Genomic DNA, 15,889 nt, shown 5'->3' on the forward strand with positions numbered 1-15,889 from the left:
CCTTTCAGTAAATTACATTTTGTAGTCTGCTAAAATTGTCAACAAACTTTTCCTACTGTTTAAGCTAAATATTTCTGCCCAAATTTAATCTCATATTTATGTACCAGTCATTTCTAAGTGTGACAAATTGGCCCATTATACATGGTTGGCTTCTTACTATGGCCCAAAGGACAGACCTAAAATCCTTCAGTCTGAGTTTAAAATCCTTGCTAGAGTATGTAATCCACTTGATTTTCTCCTAGGCCCCTGTGGAAGGAATTACCATTTTACATCAGTTCCCATTTTCCTCAGCCTTGCAAAGAATGTCTGTGATTGCCCAGGAAATTGGTGGGGACACACAGGCCTTCACAAAAGGGGCTCCTGAAACAGTGGCCATGCTGTGCAGAGCAGAAACAGGTAACAAACATTTATAAATGCATCCTAGAAACAGATATGTATAAGTGACTTTGGATGGTGCAATGAAATTGAAGGCCAAAATGAGATGTCTGTCTAAGGCTTTATACTAAAGCCTGAAAAGTGTCTCTGTTGTCTTCCAAGTCTAAGGCTAATCTCTCACACAGCCCTTCTCAACAAAGAAGGATTTTGAGAGAGATAAGAGATAAAAGTAACTACTAACTCCTATACAAGATGTACACTCCCTGTCAGAATAAATATTTGGAAAAGTTGTCTACAGCTCCGCCTCCCTCAAAAAAGTGAGGTTTTTTTCTCCAAATCTTGGGAAGGCGTCTAGAGAAGCAGACATCCTTCATGACACCCTGGAAGAAGGTAGGTCTTTGCAGTTTAGGACCGAAGTTCCAAGTCATAAAAGAGAGGCAAAGATTTTCTTATTGAACAAAATTTCCTTTCTTTGAACAAAAACTCCCTTCTTTGACATGCTTGGCCTATCAGTAGACTCTAGGTTTACAGGTCCTCTGGGACATAAACCTTCCATGCTACAAAGCTTCCTTTCATTAGACAGCAGTTCAATGCTGTGATAAATGGTGTTTTCCTCTTTTGCACAGTCCCATCAAACTTTGAAAGCAAGCTCCTGCTCTACACAGCCCAGGGCTTTCGGGTCATTGGCCTGGCCTGTAAATCTCTGCAGGCAGGGAAGCCACCTGCTGCTCTGACAAGGTAAGCCATAAAAAACACAGCTCCTGGCCACCTTCAGCCATGGGCCAGGGGTGCCTCACAAAGCACCATCACCACAGCACCCCTGCCAAGAGCAGAGTCATAGTACAGAATTTTGTTAGATTCAGGCCAGTGGGAATCTGATTTAAATCAGGATATAGGCCTGGGACAAGATAGAGGGCACTCCTATGGCACATGCACAGAATCCTTACGTATTTATTCAATTTCGAAACTCTGGATTAACATAGGAAGCATAAGCCTATAACACTCTGAACACTAGCACATGCCCCCTCTTCATTCCATCATTTGCACGGGTCTCCTTGCAGATTTACCCATGTTTTCAACTGAAAAGAAGTATTTAAATTTTTTTTCTTACCCACACTCTTCAATTCAGCAAAGAAAGTAGATGACCCCCAGTAGTGATCTCCAACTCAGTCAAAGGCAGGAAAAGGCATGCCAAGGGGAACACAGAGCTGCCAAGACATGGCTTCCCACACAGCTTTCTCCTTGGAACCAGCCTCGGCCCAAGGCTGCTTTTACTGCTCTGCCTAGGGTTCGGGTTTTGAAAACCACAAAGCCCAGAGCAAACTGTCTTCTGCTGTTCTGTTAGTTGACTCATTTAGCTTTCTCAGTTTTACCCTGTTTGGCTTCTATTGAAGTTAGCAAACTCTTCTGTTATGCTTGAGGTATTAATTTTGTGAAAACTGCTTTACAAAGGAGCACTTCTCACTTGAATCCATATAGTTTTTTCCAAAAGCCTTTTGCTTTTGTATGTGATACTCCAGAATCACCACTTCTGAAATATCTGCAGGTACTGAGATGTCCTCTGTCTTTACTAGCTACAGGTCCTAATCAAGATGAGGCTCACTTGCTTTTTCACAGGGTTTTTTGCTTTGCTGAAAGGGCTGATGATACTGAGGTAGAGTGCAAGTGGTTACATAAATCTTGCCACAGGTGTCATAACAGACCTTTCCACCCAAAGAGCAAAGGTGTGTGAAATGGCCCAGATTTTGCAGTTGCGTATGCAGTTACAGCATGTGTGATGTTTATGCTGCCAAGACAAAGAAGAAAGCTTGTGAAAAGCAGTGACCATTCAGGCACCACCTGACTCAGCTATTCTGACTGCCATGCAAGTGTTTGGCATCTCCTTGGGGTCTAAAATGAATACTTGAAAGCTTTTCTTCTTTTCAGGTTCTTCAGAGTCAACCTGTGTCCTTGAGAGACCTCTAGTTCATGACTCAGGGGTGGGGTGTCTACTCAATTCTGTTCTCAACGACATATGTTCAACTGTAAAAAAGCAATAGCACAGGTGAAAAGAAAAATGTAGGGGAAAAGAGAATTGGAGGAAATTGGGGAAAACAAATTGCCACAGGCTGTTTGCTCTCACTGTCAAGAGGAGCAGACACATTAAATAAGGTATGTTTCTTTGTTGTACAGTCCTCAAATGAGAAGTGCAGGGACTTTTTGAATCAGACCACCACAGTTTGGGAGTCCTGCAGGAAATTCAGGGTTCTGGTACTGAATTAGCACTGCTGGTATTGAAATAGCTCCACAAAACAGAAACATCCTGGGTCTGCAGAAAATAGACAAATTACTTTAATTCTTTTGAGTTAGATGGGATGGTTGATAGTTATAACTGGCTATCACCAAATCCAATGGTGATAAAGGGAAAATAAATAATTAAATCTGTCTGTCTTCTTTTAACTGTTAGGGAGGAGGTAGAATCTGATCTGACATTCCTGGGCCTGCTGATAATGGAGAATCGATTAAAGAGGGACACAAAGCCTGTTCTGGAAGAGCTCAGCGCTGCCCGCATCAGGAGTGTTATGGTCACAGGTATCTAAAAAAGGTGCATTGTTTTTGTGGTCACTGACCCACACAGGGAGTCCAACAATGTTTAAGTGAAAAGTCTTCTGTTGTCAGCACCACTGGTTGGAAGGCATGGATATTTAATCCAAGAAGGATCTGTGTTTTAAAAATGACATAAGGTGAACCATGATGTCCCTGGCAACTTCACCAGGGCATGTCTGATTCTAATAAAGGCTTGTCATGGAAGATCCCTTTTTGATAGGGCCTCCTGAAATGAGCAGAGATGGGGCATGCATGCTCAGGACAAATCTCCAAACCTTTTGACATCTGTTAACTCATGCCTACCAGTGCCTGCCTATCTTTTTTCTTCTTCTTGAAGGGCTATTCTATCCAAATCCAAGCCAGGGTTTGGATAAAATAACCCCAAGTTTTTCCATTGTCCAAACACTTGGGCCTCACCCCTTTCAGCCCACATACACCAAAGCCAATCAAAGAGAACCAAGGATACCAGCAGCAACAGAGCACTGAACCCCTTTTGAAACAAATAATCTAGGAGCACATACGCCATATGGATTTCTTTGAGCTGAATATGAAAATACTTCATGTCCAGATCAAAATGTTTCTTTTTCAAATGAAAATATGTTTATTGATTGAGACAAACCTTATCTGCAAAGGTTTAATCTTTATAAAAAACTTTCTTATGCACAGACACTGAAATTTTAATAATTCTTCTGGATATATTTGAAAACTTAGAATTCAGGCTAGTGAATAAACAATTCCTCACTGCAGAAATGTTTTGATAACACTTTCTTTGACTTTTATAGGGGACAACATTCAGACAGCTATAACAGTTGCCAAAAATGCTGGCATGATAGCTCCAACACACAGAGTGATTCTTGTGGAAGCAAACGAAGGGCCTGGATCTTTTTCAGCATCTATAACCTGGAAATCCCTAGAAGAAAACAAAATTGAAGATTACAGAAGCCTGGTGAGCATATCAGAAGCTGGTTTTGTGTAGCAGGAAAACAAACTAGGATGGAATGCTTTAAACAAGGAGTGGGTTTATGGTAGTATAACAGAGAACTGCCATTCACCAGCAGAATATGTGCTAGAAGAGTGTTTATGAGAGGGGATCTTTATAAAAATGTGCTCCCCTAGAGTTTACTTCCTAACATTTTATCCTGTGAACACATTTTTGCTAACTGCCTACCTGGGTTTGAGACCAGCTCTGCAGAAATATCAGAAAGATTTGTCTCTAGCCCTCATGCTTGGCTGATGCCAGTTTAAGTGCTTGCTTTTCCTGCAAGACAAATTTGATGAGATAGATGTGGACTTAAAATCTGTGGACCTGCATTGAATGAACCAGCCCTGTTCAAGCAGGTAGAGTGTTAGCACTTCCCACACCTGCAGAATTAAAACACAGACCCACTGTTGAGAAATTGCATGTACACAGTGAATCATAGGCAAGCCAGGCTAAGAAATTTATTTCATCAAGCATCTCCACAGAGAAGCTGGGAAAAAGATTAGTTACTTTCTCCCTGAAGAGTTGGTCTGAAGGTGCTGAGCCTTCTCTGGCAAGTACAGAGTCAGGCAGATGGCAGGGAATATCTGCAGTGGTTCCTCAGCCTGAGCAACTTCTGCCTTGTGTTTCACTGCACAAAGACTTCCTTAGATGTGGTGCACATCTGCTGGCTTTAGTCCCTCTCATTTCCAGTGCAGCCCACCAGATTTGCACTGTTGCATGAATTCTACCAAATGCAACAATTCATTTGATAGAACTCATGCAACAAAAACCCAGTTAACACTGAAATTACTGGCATTATATGCCTCAATCCCTTTACAAATCCAATCAAAGGCCATAGGCCTTGAATCCAAGTTTCCCAGAGCCTTCAGAAGTACCCTCTTCACAGTATGCCCTTTACTTTGTCTGTAGTAGTTTCTGTGTAAATGCAAAGTAGCTTTTGAGGGCCTGGGCACAGCACTCATTCTGTCTCATTTTATAGGAGGATGACGCTCAGACTGAGCCAGGAATCAGGCTGGCATTGAAATCAGGCCAGTATCACTTTGCCATGAGTGGAAAATCTTACCAAATTGTAGCACACCATTTCAGGCACTTACTTCCAAAGGTAAGATCTGGATTATGTAACTGGAATACCCTTGCCATTCAGGAGATATGAATTGTCCTGGTACAATTAGCTGAAGAGATCTGTATCAGGACATCTTTGGGAACAATTATAACACTGAAATACTTATAGGCTGGATGAATCTCTGATATTATTATATGGGGAAGGATCTGAAAATCCCTGTATTTTTCTCTGCACATAAGAGAAGCAGGCATCCCTTAAGTTGGGAGGACAGAATTTGAAACATTTATGTCTAAATCCCTACCCCTTGCACACCACTGACTCTGATCTGTTTTGGAAAACAGGAGAAAATGTGATATTACACATGGTGCAATTCAGCATAGCTTGTCTGTTCCATGGACAGACTATAATGAATTCTCACAAATTCTCTTCTTATAACTCCCTACCTGGCAATCTGTGTTCATCAGGTAACTCAAATGGCATGCTAGGTCTCTTGTCCTTATTGTCATTGTTACTTTTTCAAAATATTAATTAAGATCTCCTTTACCTTTGATCATCAGCCTTTCTTTCCTTTCAGAGTGTAGAATCAGTTGTTTATAATTGTGCTATTTGGTGATTTTAATTCAGATGATTACTGAAATCACTTACTTCAAGTTTTTTAAGAAATAATTTCCTATTTTTCTCCTTACAGCTCTTGCTGAATGGAACAGTTTTTGCTAGAATGTCTCCTAGTCAGAAATCCAGTCTTGTAGAAGAATTTCAAAAGCTGGAGTAAGTTCCTAATGAATTTGAAAGTGTTTGTTGAATTTAAAGGCTTGTAAAGAGTCTAGTAAGAGCTAGCTTTTGTTTAGCATAGAGTTTCATGGAACTGCACAAAACTGAAACACTCACACATCTGCAAGTTGGCAATTAAATTCCAAAAGTCTGTTAAAAAAGCAGCACTGAACTCAGTTCTGGTTTGGCAACCTGTCAAAGATCAAATACTTCCATGGTCCTGGATTTTGTTTGTTCATATCATCCTTCATCTTTACTTCTCTCTGGGCCTGAAGGATTGACACTTGTTTCCTCAAGATTTATAAGAATCTCTCCCAGCACTGCAGCTTCTCTGAGCTTGCTGTCTTTTTACTGTGCTACTGCTGGCTCAATGTGATGAGTTAGAAAATGTGTCAGGGCAGTCTGGATTGTTCACAGTCACAGTGATAGAAATAGATAAATAAATAAATATAAAGAGAGAGAGAGAGAGAGAGAGAGGGGTAGATATATTTCTAAACCACAAGCATCTTGTTTCCTGTTGCTCAGATGTTTCCCAAGTCTTTTGAAGACCCTCACCCTTATTTCACATAGCTAGCCCTAGGACTTGTCCTAGAGCAAGGTGAGCCTTAGATTTGAGCATTTCAGATTATCAACCTGGTGTGTGCAGTTGTGAGCATCTCAACTGCTGTCTGACCAGACAGGCTTTAACTTTCTAGAAAGGCTTTTAACAAAAATCTTGTATGACTTGCATAAATTACTTGCATGGAGCAGGGTCTGATTCCTCATTTGCCTTATCACTTTATTTTTTAGTTACTTTGTGGGCATGTGTGGAGATGGAGCCAATGACTGTGGGGTAAGGGAAATTTTTTACAGTATATTTAAAAAATGAGAAATTAATGCAATGCCAGTAGAATATTCCAAACTGAGCACATGCTGGAGATGGGGTGTACCACTTATTCACAGAGCAGCTGTACTATCACCAGTATTGATTTAGACCTGATCTCACTGTGTGGTCCTTACCATGCAAGAGCTGTCCTAGGCAGAGATTTTTGCAGTTTGTTATCTCAAAGGCTGGTTCATTTTCCTTACAAAAAACCACCAGAAGATTCTCCTGGGGGGAGCAAGCAGAGAACCCAGACTAGCTGCATAAAGTGTGGGAACAAACAAGTGCTAAAAAAGGAGGTAGAGCCAAACAAGTTTGGGTTGAGTCTGAACTATTTGAGTCTTTTGCAGCAGGTAGTGGATGGCTGTGGGGTCTGTGGAAAATGAACTTTCCCATGCTCTCATCCCCATTCTTTCCCTGGACTTGGCATCTCACTGGAGGAGCCCTCAGGGTGGAGCACACTCAGGGAGTGAAGAGGGACTGCTGTCCCAGAACACATCCTGTAATAACGGGTCAATACTTGGCTGACATGTAAGATGCTGTGTCTTCCTGGTGAGCTCTGAGGAGGAATGTGACTTTCAGGCTTTGAAAGTGGCACATGCAGGGATATCCCTGTCGGAGCAGGAGGCGTCTGTGGCTTCACCGTTCACATCCCGAATGCCCAGCATAGCCTGTGTTCCAGAGCTAATCAGGTAAGTATGGGGTTTTCTTGCCTATTTCATAAAGAAGGAAGCTCCCACTCCTCTCAAACATTAGCCTTGGGTGTTCCCATCAAGTTACAATATGCATATCTAAAAAAGTCTTTCACCTTGAAATTGCCATTTGCCTAGTCCCTATCTGAAATTCCTTTAAGATACATTAATTATCACAAGAGAAAGACATTTACAGTTGAGCTTTATGTCATCAAAAATATTTTAAATGCAAAAGAGATAACAAGAACAATGGTCCATAAAGCTGAATCAAATGTCTGCCAGCCAACCTGTAAATGAATTTTAGGTTCTACCTCTGATACCCTATGCCAGTAAAATGTGGCATCTATTATGCCAGGATCCTGATTTTCCTTTCTGGGGTGTTTGAGTAGCCAGGAAGAGAGCATTATCCTGACTGGATATTGTATGCTCACTGTAGGAGGAAAAGACTTGTTAGTTCTGAACTCAATGAGCAGCTGCTTGGCTTTGTTAAGTTTTCTCTCATACAGTTTGGTACCTACACTCTTAATGTCAGCAGAAAAAGTTGCTGGGGTAAATTGTAGTCTACAGAACACAGGTGACAGGAATCAAGCCCATTTCATTGGGCAAGATCACTGTAAGTGAAAATTTTACTTTCATTTAGGTCAGATTTTATTTATTTCACCTCCCAGCAAGATACTGGTAAAGGCCTCTCTTATTGTGACACCTGCCTTGTTTTTCATCAGCCTTTTGGGAGAACTGGCACCAGAACAGACCCACCACCTAATTGCTGTACTTTACTTATATCTTCACACAGGGAAGGCCGTGCTGCTCTTGTCACTTCCTTCTGCATGTTCAAGTACATGGCATTGTACAGCATAATTCAGTACCTTGGTGTTCTCCTGCTTTACTGGGTATGTATTGGGAACACGTTGGCTGGAAGTGGATAAGCTTCTATTTCTTTGTAGGAGAAATAGGGCATAAAAGCCACATGAGACTGGGAGATGGAGATTTACCTTTACCTGAGCTGCAAAATTCTGTGGTGTGATCATGCAGCCCTCCAGTAGAAAACTGGCAAGATTCTTCCTATTAACTTCAGCTAGAGGGCTCGAGATCCAAGCTGGGCAGAAAGAAAGCTGAGATACTGAATGGTGTTTTGGATGAGGGCATATGTCTGTGAAAAGGAAGAATCTGGTGTAAGCATATGCTGTTACAATTTATTCAGCATTTAAAGCATGAATTAACTTGACAGTAAGCAAATCCCCTGGAGTGCCTTAAACCACTTTTGCATGGCTTTTTCCCAGACGGAGAGGAGGGCTTTGTGCTCAGAAGTAACCCAGCAGTGAGAAAGCAGTCTCTTCAAATATTCTTCTCTTTTATTGCCTGGAGTGAACTGAAAGTGTAGTTAGTCCAAACAATGTGCAAAATGAAAATATTCACCACAGGACCAATGGTGAGGAACCTATTGGCAGGGTGGTGAAAGGTGTGGTCTCCTTATCTGCAGAGCAGCATTTCAGAACAAACAGAGCAGGAGCTCCATGGATATAATACGGCTTTCTGGAGACAATATAAACATGCCCATGGCAAATGTCTGATTTGTGATTTTTTTTTTCTTTGTTTTCCTCTTTTCAGCAACTAAACTCCTTTGGGAATTACCAATTTTTGTTCCAAGATCTGGCTATTACCACTGTAATTGGTGTGACAAGTAAGCCCCTTAGACATCCTATGTATTAATGAGAGAATGATCTCAAATACTTTTCTCCTTCTTGGAAATACATAACTGTAGATAGAGAAAGGAAGAAAAGGAGACCAAGCTTTCTGCAGACTAAACTTCCTCTATGTAGAATACAGGATGTTTGGATTAGTAAAAGAGGGGTCTTGTTTGAGAAGAGCCCTAAATATGGGAATTACTTAGTCGTGCGTTTGCTGAGCGTGTAGGTTGTTGGTAACTGGGCTGCTATCTTTAGGACCAAGGAGTAAACCCATACCAAGTGCAGTGGAAAGTCTATTCAGGCAGTTTCCTGTTGACTTAGCAAGGCAGATTAAGAAGACACCTGACTCCATGCCCAAATGAAAAAGTAGAGATTAGTTTTTATCAGCTTACATTTGAAGCTGTGTAAACCCGAGCCCTGAAAGAAAAGAGAAGTGAAAATTGAGAAGAAAGACACGACAGATGCCAGACACTACAGAACAGGGAGCTGTAAGCCAAGAATAAAAGGGGAAGCCAGTCCTGAGGAAGACAATTTTATTGAGACAGAATAAGTGCAGGGAAAGAAGTAGGAATGGCAAGGACAGGGCCATGAAAAGCATATAGCAAAACCACATCCTGGTATGTTCCATCCTTGCTGGAACACAGACAACAGGAAAAGACTTTGATGAAATCAAGCCTAAAAGGTCAGCCACAACAACACTGCATGCCAAAAGCTACAGTGCTGTAAGTAGTTTATCTGCAGTGGAATCAAAGCTTTGTGCATAACTCTTTGAGTTGGATCATTTTGTTAAACTTAAGAGCAGAGGAAAACCTGTTGTGTGAGGTAATGCTGTCCTTCTCCAGATCAAATAACCTGGTTAGATGTTTAGTTCAGAAGGATGAGGAGATCATGGGCAGCAAAAAATCCCAAGCCACAGTTGACAAGTGACAGAAAGAGAAGAGCATAAGTATATGATCATAATCTTGGGCCTGACAGTAGCCAAATAAAATAAAAACCCAACATTTTATTTTTCAAAAACACCTCATGATAGATGACATTAGTTAACCTCTTCTGTGTCAATATGATTTCGTAAGAAAACAATTCTGTGTTTTTGTACCTGATACAATCTTTGTATGTTTTATTAAGAATATTGCAGACTGTAAAAGTGCCAGTCAGTATTACACATCATCACTGCTTGTATTGTGGACACACTAGTAAACACATCTGTGCATATTTCAGTGAGTTTCACACGTGCCTATCCAAAGCTGGTCCCCTACAGGCCTCCAAGCCAGCTCATCTCACCCCCACTGCTGCTCTCTGTTGTGCTTAACATCCTCTTCAGCCTCAGCATGCAGATCTTTGGGTTTGTGGTGGTCCAGGAGCAGCCTTGGTACTCCCAGACTGATATACACAGGTAGGACTCCTCTCTGGGACTCTGGATACCGCAGGGTTGACCTAGTGGGGCAGGTCTGTGTGAAGCTATTGATCAGCTGATGCAGGCCTGATGAGCAGTTGCAGCAGACGCTGTGCTGCCCACAGGGTGCAAACACTTTAACCAGTGTTGCCTGAGGTCCCTAAGCTCTCCAGTGACCTGCCATGCACAGTTCTTGTGGGGAGAATGCTTCTGCTGAGCACAGAGGGGAGGATTTGATTGCAGGAGAGACCAGGTCTGAGCTCAAGCTCTGACAAGGTCCGCAAGCTCAACGAGTGGTGAGATTGTGGGCATTGCCAATAACCTATGCCATGGCTGTGAGGGAAGATTCCTGATAGTGAATAGTGGAAGCTGGGGGAGATACCCAGGACAATGATCATTCCCTGAGCAGGGTGACACTCTTTTTCAGTGCCTGCCTGTCAGTGAACACCCATGAGAGGAATTCATCCTCCAGCCTGGGCCTCCACGGGGTGAGAGATGTAGCCCATGAGCAAACAGACAATGGCTTCAAGAGCTATGAAAACACCACAGTGTGGCTGCTAAGTACCATCAATTGCCTCATTGTAGCACTAGTGTTTTCCAAGGGAAAGCCTTTCAGGCAACCCATCTACACCAACTGTAAGTATGGGGAGAGAAGAAATGAAAAATAAGTCAACTTATATTAGGAGGTCCATTTAATAGGGGAAAATTAAACTTGACCAAAATTATGTCAGCCAAAAAATCAGGAGAGAGGCTGTCATGCGAAGGGAAGATGAGCACATATGTTTGTGACAGTTCCAGAAAATGCAGTGAGTCATGGAAGAGCTGTTCTTTTTCTCTTTGGGACAAATACTGCAGCATGCTCTTAGACAAAACTCTCTTCAGCTCTTTTCTATTATTTTTACTGAAGAGTTAAAATAATGCAGCAGGTTTCATGGCTTTGATGTTTCAGTATAGTAATAGTGAGGAGGGGACATTCCTTGTAGAGAGCAGGAAAGTGGGTCATCAGTGTCCCAGAACAAGGCAAAACACAAATGAGTGGGTGGAGGATGAAGTTCAGTGCATGCCAGCTGAAGAGAAAATGAATTTACTTATCATTGGAACACTTACCTACAGATGGAGAGGGCATTAGTTTCTCCATTACTTAGACTCTTTAGATCCTGATCAAGACCAAAGTCTTGACATTACTGAAGTTGAAGGCAGCATTCCTAACCATGTTAAGAAGATCAAGGCTATATCCTGGTCATTTTTCTGAATCACAATATACTGTGATGAGAGAGACACTCGCTGGAAAGCTATAAAGCTTCTCAGATATAGAAGGTCAAATCAATTGTTCAAAATACCCATTTGGTGTTTCAAATCTGTGGCTACAATGCTTGTCCCACACCCACGTATATCCACTTGACTTAGCAAAGCTGTGGTTTTACTCTGTTCATTTTTCTCTTGCTGAAAATTCCTTTATATCTCAAAGATTCTTTTGATGACTGTGTAACACAGAAAATTATTACAATCTTCTATAGTAAGGGCAAACAGCTAAGAATGCTCATAAACCTGTGGATTTCTTTCTTTGCTCTTATCCCTTCAGATGTGTTCATACTGGTGCTCATAGGGCAGCTGGGCATTTGCCTCTTCTTGATGTTTGCTGACATTGATGGTCTCTACTCCAAGATGGATGTGAGTATTGTTCCAAAGGGGACTTTCTTGCTACTGCCAGTCCATTATAAGCACACTGGGATTATTTTCACAGAAGGCACAGATTTTTGCAGGGAGATATGGTACCTCTAAAGACAAATCATATTTAAAGAGGTGGATTTTAGATGATGGGATTGTAGAAACTTCTGGAAATACAGTGACTCCAAACTGTGTATCTGTGCATTCAGTGGGACAGCCACACTTGTAATTTTGATTGTTTCAGCACATTGTCCAAGCAACAGAAGATAACATCACTAAGCTTATGTGTGTATATTGGTGGCTTGTGAAGCCAGGAGCAGAACAGGGCTGGGCTCTGTGAGTTTAAAATAAAGCACCACGTTCTTGTGTTTCTCAAGCTGTGCTACTTTGCACAAAGGCCCTCTTGCCAAAATCTGCCAGTTGGCACTCAGAGCAGCTCTCAGTTCCAGTCCCCAATCTTCTCAGGCTCCCTGTTTAAATTTTAGGTAGCCTGTAGTTTCCCAAAGCAGGTTTTGGGTTTAGAACAATTGTAGGGGAAGAATAGTGGGGCTGCCATGGCAAGAGAGGATCTGTCTTGATCCTTGATTAATAAATACCAATAAGGCTTGACTTCTGTCATCTGGCAGAATGCAGGCTGGGAGTTGTCTTGTGCAAACGTGACAGCAGGATAACATCTACATCAGCTGAAGGACAGGGTTGTCAGTGGAGCTGACAATTAGTATGTTGAGGCTAGGAGATGTTAACCTCCTCTACTGTGACACTCTCACAGTCTTGCTGTAGGAGTCACAGGAACAAAACATGAAATGCACCACACAGCTGTTTTTTCTGTACATTTGCAATCAGAGCAGTGGCCTTGAGTCACAAGTGCTGAACATAATGCACCTTCCAGTCCTGTATGTTTGCATGTCAGTTAGCAAGTCGGTTTAGACATGGGATTAATGAATTTGTAAAAAGAAATATAGTCAAAGGGTCCGGGTCTCGGATTTAAATGTCAAACAGCCCACTTATCGCTGTTGCCGGTAACTATTTTCAGAGCTCGTCTTAGCAGGCAAACCCAGTTAGGGAACCTGCCACGAGATGGCACTTTAAAGCAAGTCATGGTCCTGATGTGGACAGCGGTGGCACAGGACGCTTTTCAGCACTGCAGCTGCAAGGGGATAAAATGCATTTGGGGAGAACTGCAAAACTCTCAGCCCAAGAAGTCCGGAGGGAATTCACTGGAATCACTGAGAACAGAAAATGAGGGAGTAGCAATAAAAACCTCTGCACTAGCCTAGCCCTGGAGAAACTGCTGATCCAAATTGTGGATCTGAACTGCATCTCCAAAAGTAGGAAGAAAACCAGTCCCATCTCTGGGAAGCTGGAACTGGGTTTGGAGCTGAAATACTCAATTTGAGCTACTTCTTAATATTAGAAAGTAAAAAGGCAGTTAGATTTCCTCTTGCAGTTCTAAAGAATGGTTTTCTCTGCTGCATCATAGATTTAAAACATCTCTATCAGTAATTCCTCAAGACAAATAGCAGTATTAGCTTATCAGCAGGGTAAGCCAGTTTGGGAGTTTAGCCTTTTATGACATGAAGCTGCTGAAGATCTGGAACATAAGTCATGTAAGGAGTGGCTGAGGGAGCTGTGTTTGTGCAGTTTCAGGAAAAGGAGGCACAGGGGAGATCTTAATTCTACAGTTACCTCACAGGAGGTTGTAGCAAGGTGGGTGTCACTTTTTTTCTCCCATGTAACTAGTGAGAGAGGAGATGGCCTCAGGTTGTGCCAAGGAAAGTTTAGACTAGAGATTAGGGAAAATTGTTAACTGAAAGGATTAAAGACTGGAACAAACTGCTCAGGGAAGTGGTTGAGCCATCATCCCTGGAAGGATTTAAAAGAAGTGTAATTGTGGCACTGCAGTGGACTTGGCAGTGCCAGGCTTATGGTTTGTCCTAACGACCTTTAGGATTTTTCCCAACCTAAATGATTCTGTATTCTATTGCACAAGTGCCCACCAGTGTTTACTGTGGATTCATTGCTGAATAGCTTCTCCTGCTTTTCCCCCAGCTCGTTTGCACCCCTACCACGTGGCGAATCTCCATGGTGGGAATGCTTGCAGTCACACTGGCTGTGTCCTTCCTTGTTGAGGTGAGTGTCCATCCTTGGATGTGCTGGTCACCACTACTGAAGAGATAAAATTGTCAAGTCTTGTTCTTTCTCCCTCCTCCTCAGCTCAATTTGGGAATATCTAGTAAAACAGGAGTAATTGCTGCTACCTCACCCTTGCTCCCTTTTCTTAAAGCATTCCATCTGAATGATAAGGGAATGCAAGGCATAGCCACCTTTTCTTTCCTCTGGTGAGTGGGAAGCCTGCCCCAGGTTAGAAAACTATGGGCAGTCTGTGGTGTTTTCTGCTCAGATCCTGAAGAGTCTCAGGAGGAACTGGTCACAGTTCTGTGGTGAAGAACTCTGGCGGAGTTGGTGTGAAACGTGATCCATAAAAGACTGTTTAAGGGACATGGATGAGCAGGGCAGGTGGGAGATCTGGGTCTCCACTGTTTTCCCCATGTTTGTACTCTGGATGAAGAGTAAATGGCTGTCCAGGTCCTCTTAAACCCTCTTTTTGCTTTTACCTTTACAGGAAGCAGTCATTGAGAACAGACCCCTGTGGCTGCTTCTGAAAAAGACATTCCAGTACCACTCAAAGAGCCACTACAAGAGGCTGCAGCACGTGTTGGAGCAGGACTCAGCCTGGCCACCTCTGAATGAAACCTTCTTCTCAGATTCTGTGGCAGTAACAGTAGAAGGAAATATGGGAGGCCATAGCAATCCAACATTTGACAGCAATGAGGACTCACTCTGAAAGAAACTGCAGTGAACAAATGTCCAGGACAGTTGAATTTGATCTTAAAAGACTCAGTGACTTAAAAAGAGGAAGGGCTGCTCTCCCATTCTAGGAGTAACCAGCTCTTGCTTACATCTAAATTAACTGGAAGCACGAAATCTTCTACAGTAACATAAAGCCACAATGATGTTTCCTCTGTCCCCTTGCCCATATACAGATGGCTGCCGGCTGAATATTGGTAAAGTATTTGTGGTTGAAACAGCCATTACTGTGTCCCTCTGTTGAACTGCATTATTGGGGTCCCTAAGGGTGGGAGATGCTCCAAATGAAAAGTAGCTAATTGCAATAGCAGCACCCCCCTGGGCAGATCTCCTTTGAGAAAACAAGTAGAACTTACTGCTAATAGAGGCTGCTGACCATAGGTGTCCCTGGGATTCTTAATGGAGTTTCAGATACTGCTACTCGGTGTCTTGCTTATTTTTGGAAGTTTTAACCCTTCTGGCAATACTTGTCTTCCAGAGCTGAAAGGAGCTGCAAACAGCCAAATCTTTCTGGAAGTGTCCACACCCAGCACCGTTGTGCTTTTCCCATGATGGGAGCAAGAAGCACTCTCTTGCTAGCTCATTGCTACCAGGAAACCTGTTTGCCCTCTTAGTTTTTAGCAAGTGATATTTTCATTTTATAGGTAAAAAAAATGTTGAACTGCAAAGCAGAATGATTTCATTATTTAACTTTTTTTTTTTTTTTTTTTTTTTTTTTTTTGGCAGGAGGTATTTTTTCAGGATATCCCTTACACTGTAGAATGGAATGTATTCATTATAAATTATGATCCTTCAAGGGCATACTGTCCCTTGTAGGGTGAGCTTTCTTTACAAGGGCAGATTCTGCACAGCTGGCTGCCACCTAGCATCAGTTTTACCAGTGCCAAAAGAAGCAAATTTTGAAGAGGTTATTGACCTCTAGGACCTAAGGCCTGAAATAA

General features: G+C 42.2%; 1 protein-coding gene across 1 annotated transcript in view; it reads left to right on the forward strand.

Moving 5' to 3' along the window:
* ATP13A4 (ATPase 13A4) overlaps positions 1 to 15,130 on the forward strand; it is a 36,972-nt gene extending 21,842 nt beyond the window's left edge. Inside the window, exons 16-30 of the mRNA XM_058812187.1 lie at positions 243 to 396; positions 1,002 to 1,113; positions 2,822 to 2,946; positions 3,744 to 3,907; positions 4,923 to 5,045; positions 5,695 to 5,774; positions 6,567 to 6,609; positions 7,222 to 7,331; positions 8,125 to 8,221; positions 8,940 to 9,012; positions 10,238 to 10,412; positions 10,840 to 11,048; positions 11,995 to 12,083; positions 14,130 to 14,210; positions 14,704 to 15,130. Of these exons, the coding sequence (XP_058668170.1) occupies positions 243 to 396; positions 1,002 to 1,113; positions 2,822 to 2,946; positions 3,744 to 3,907; positions 4,923 to 5,045; positions 5,695 to 5,774; positions 6,567 to 6,609; positions 7,222 to 7,331; positions 8,125 to 8,221; positions 8,940 to 9,012; positions 10,238 to 10,412; positions 10,840 to 11,048; positions 11,995 to 12,083; positions 14,130 to 14,210; positions 14,704 to 14,925 (1,857 nt within the window). The 3' untranslated portion in view covers positions 14,926 to 15,130. The remainder of the gene's footprint in view (positions 1 to 242; positions 397 to 1,001; positions 1,114 to 2,821; positions 2,947 to 3,743; positions 3,908 to 4,922; positions 5,046 to 5,694; positions 5,775 to 6,566; positions 6,610 to 7,221; positions 7,332 to 8,124; positions 8,222 to 8,939; positions 9,013 to 10,237; positions 10,413 to 10,839; positions 11,049 to 11,994; positions 12,084 to 14,129; positions 14,211 to 14,703) is intronic.
* Positions 15,131 to 15,889: the final 759 nt, after the last annotated feature.

The sequence above is a fragment of the Ammospiza caudacuta genome, chromosome 11 (assembly GCF_027887145.1).
Source record: "Ammospiza caudacuta isolate bAmmCau1 chromosome 11, bAmmCau1.pri, whole genome shotgun sequence".
NCBI lineage: Eukaryota > Metazoa > Chordata > Aves > Passeriformes > Passerellidae > Ammospiza > Ammospiza caudacuta.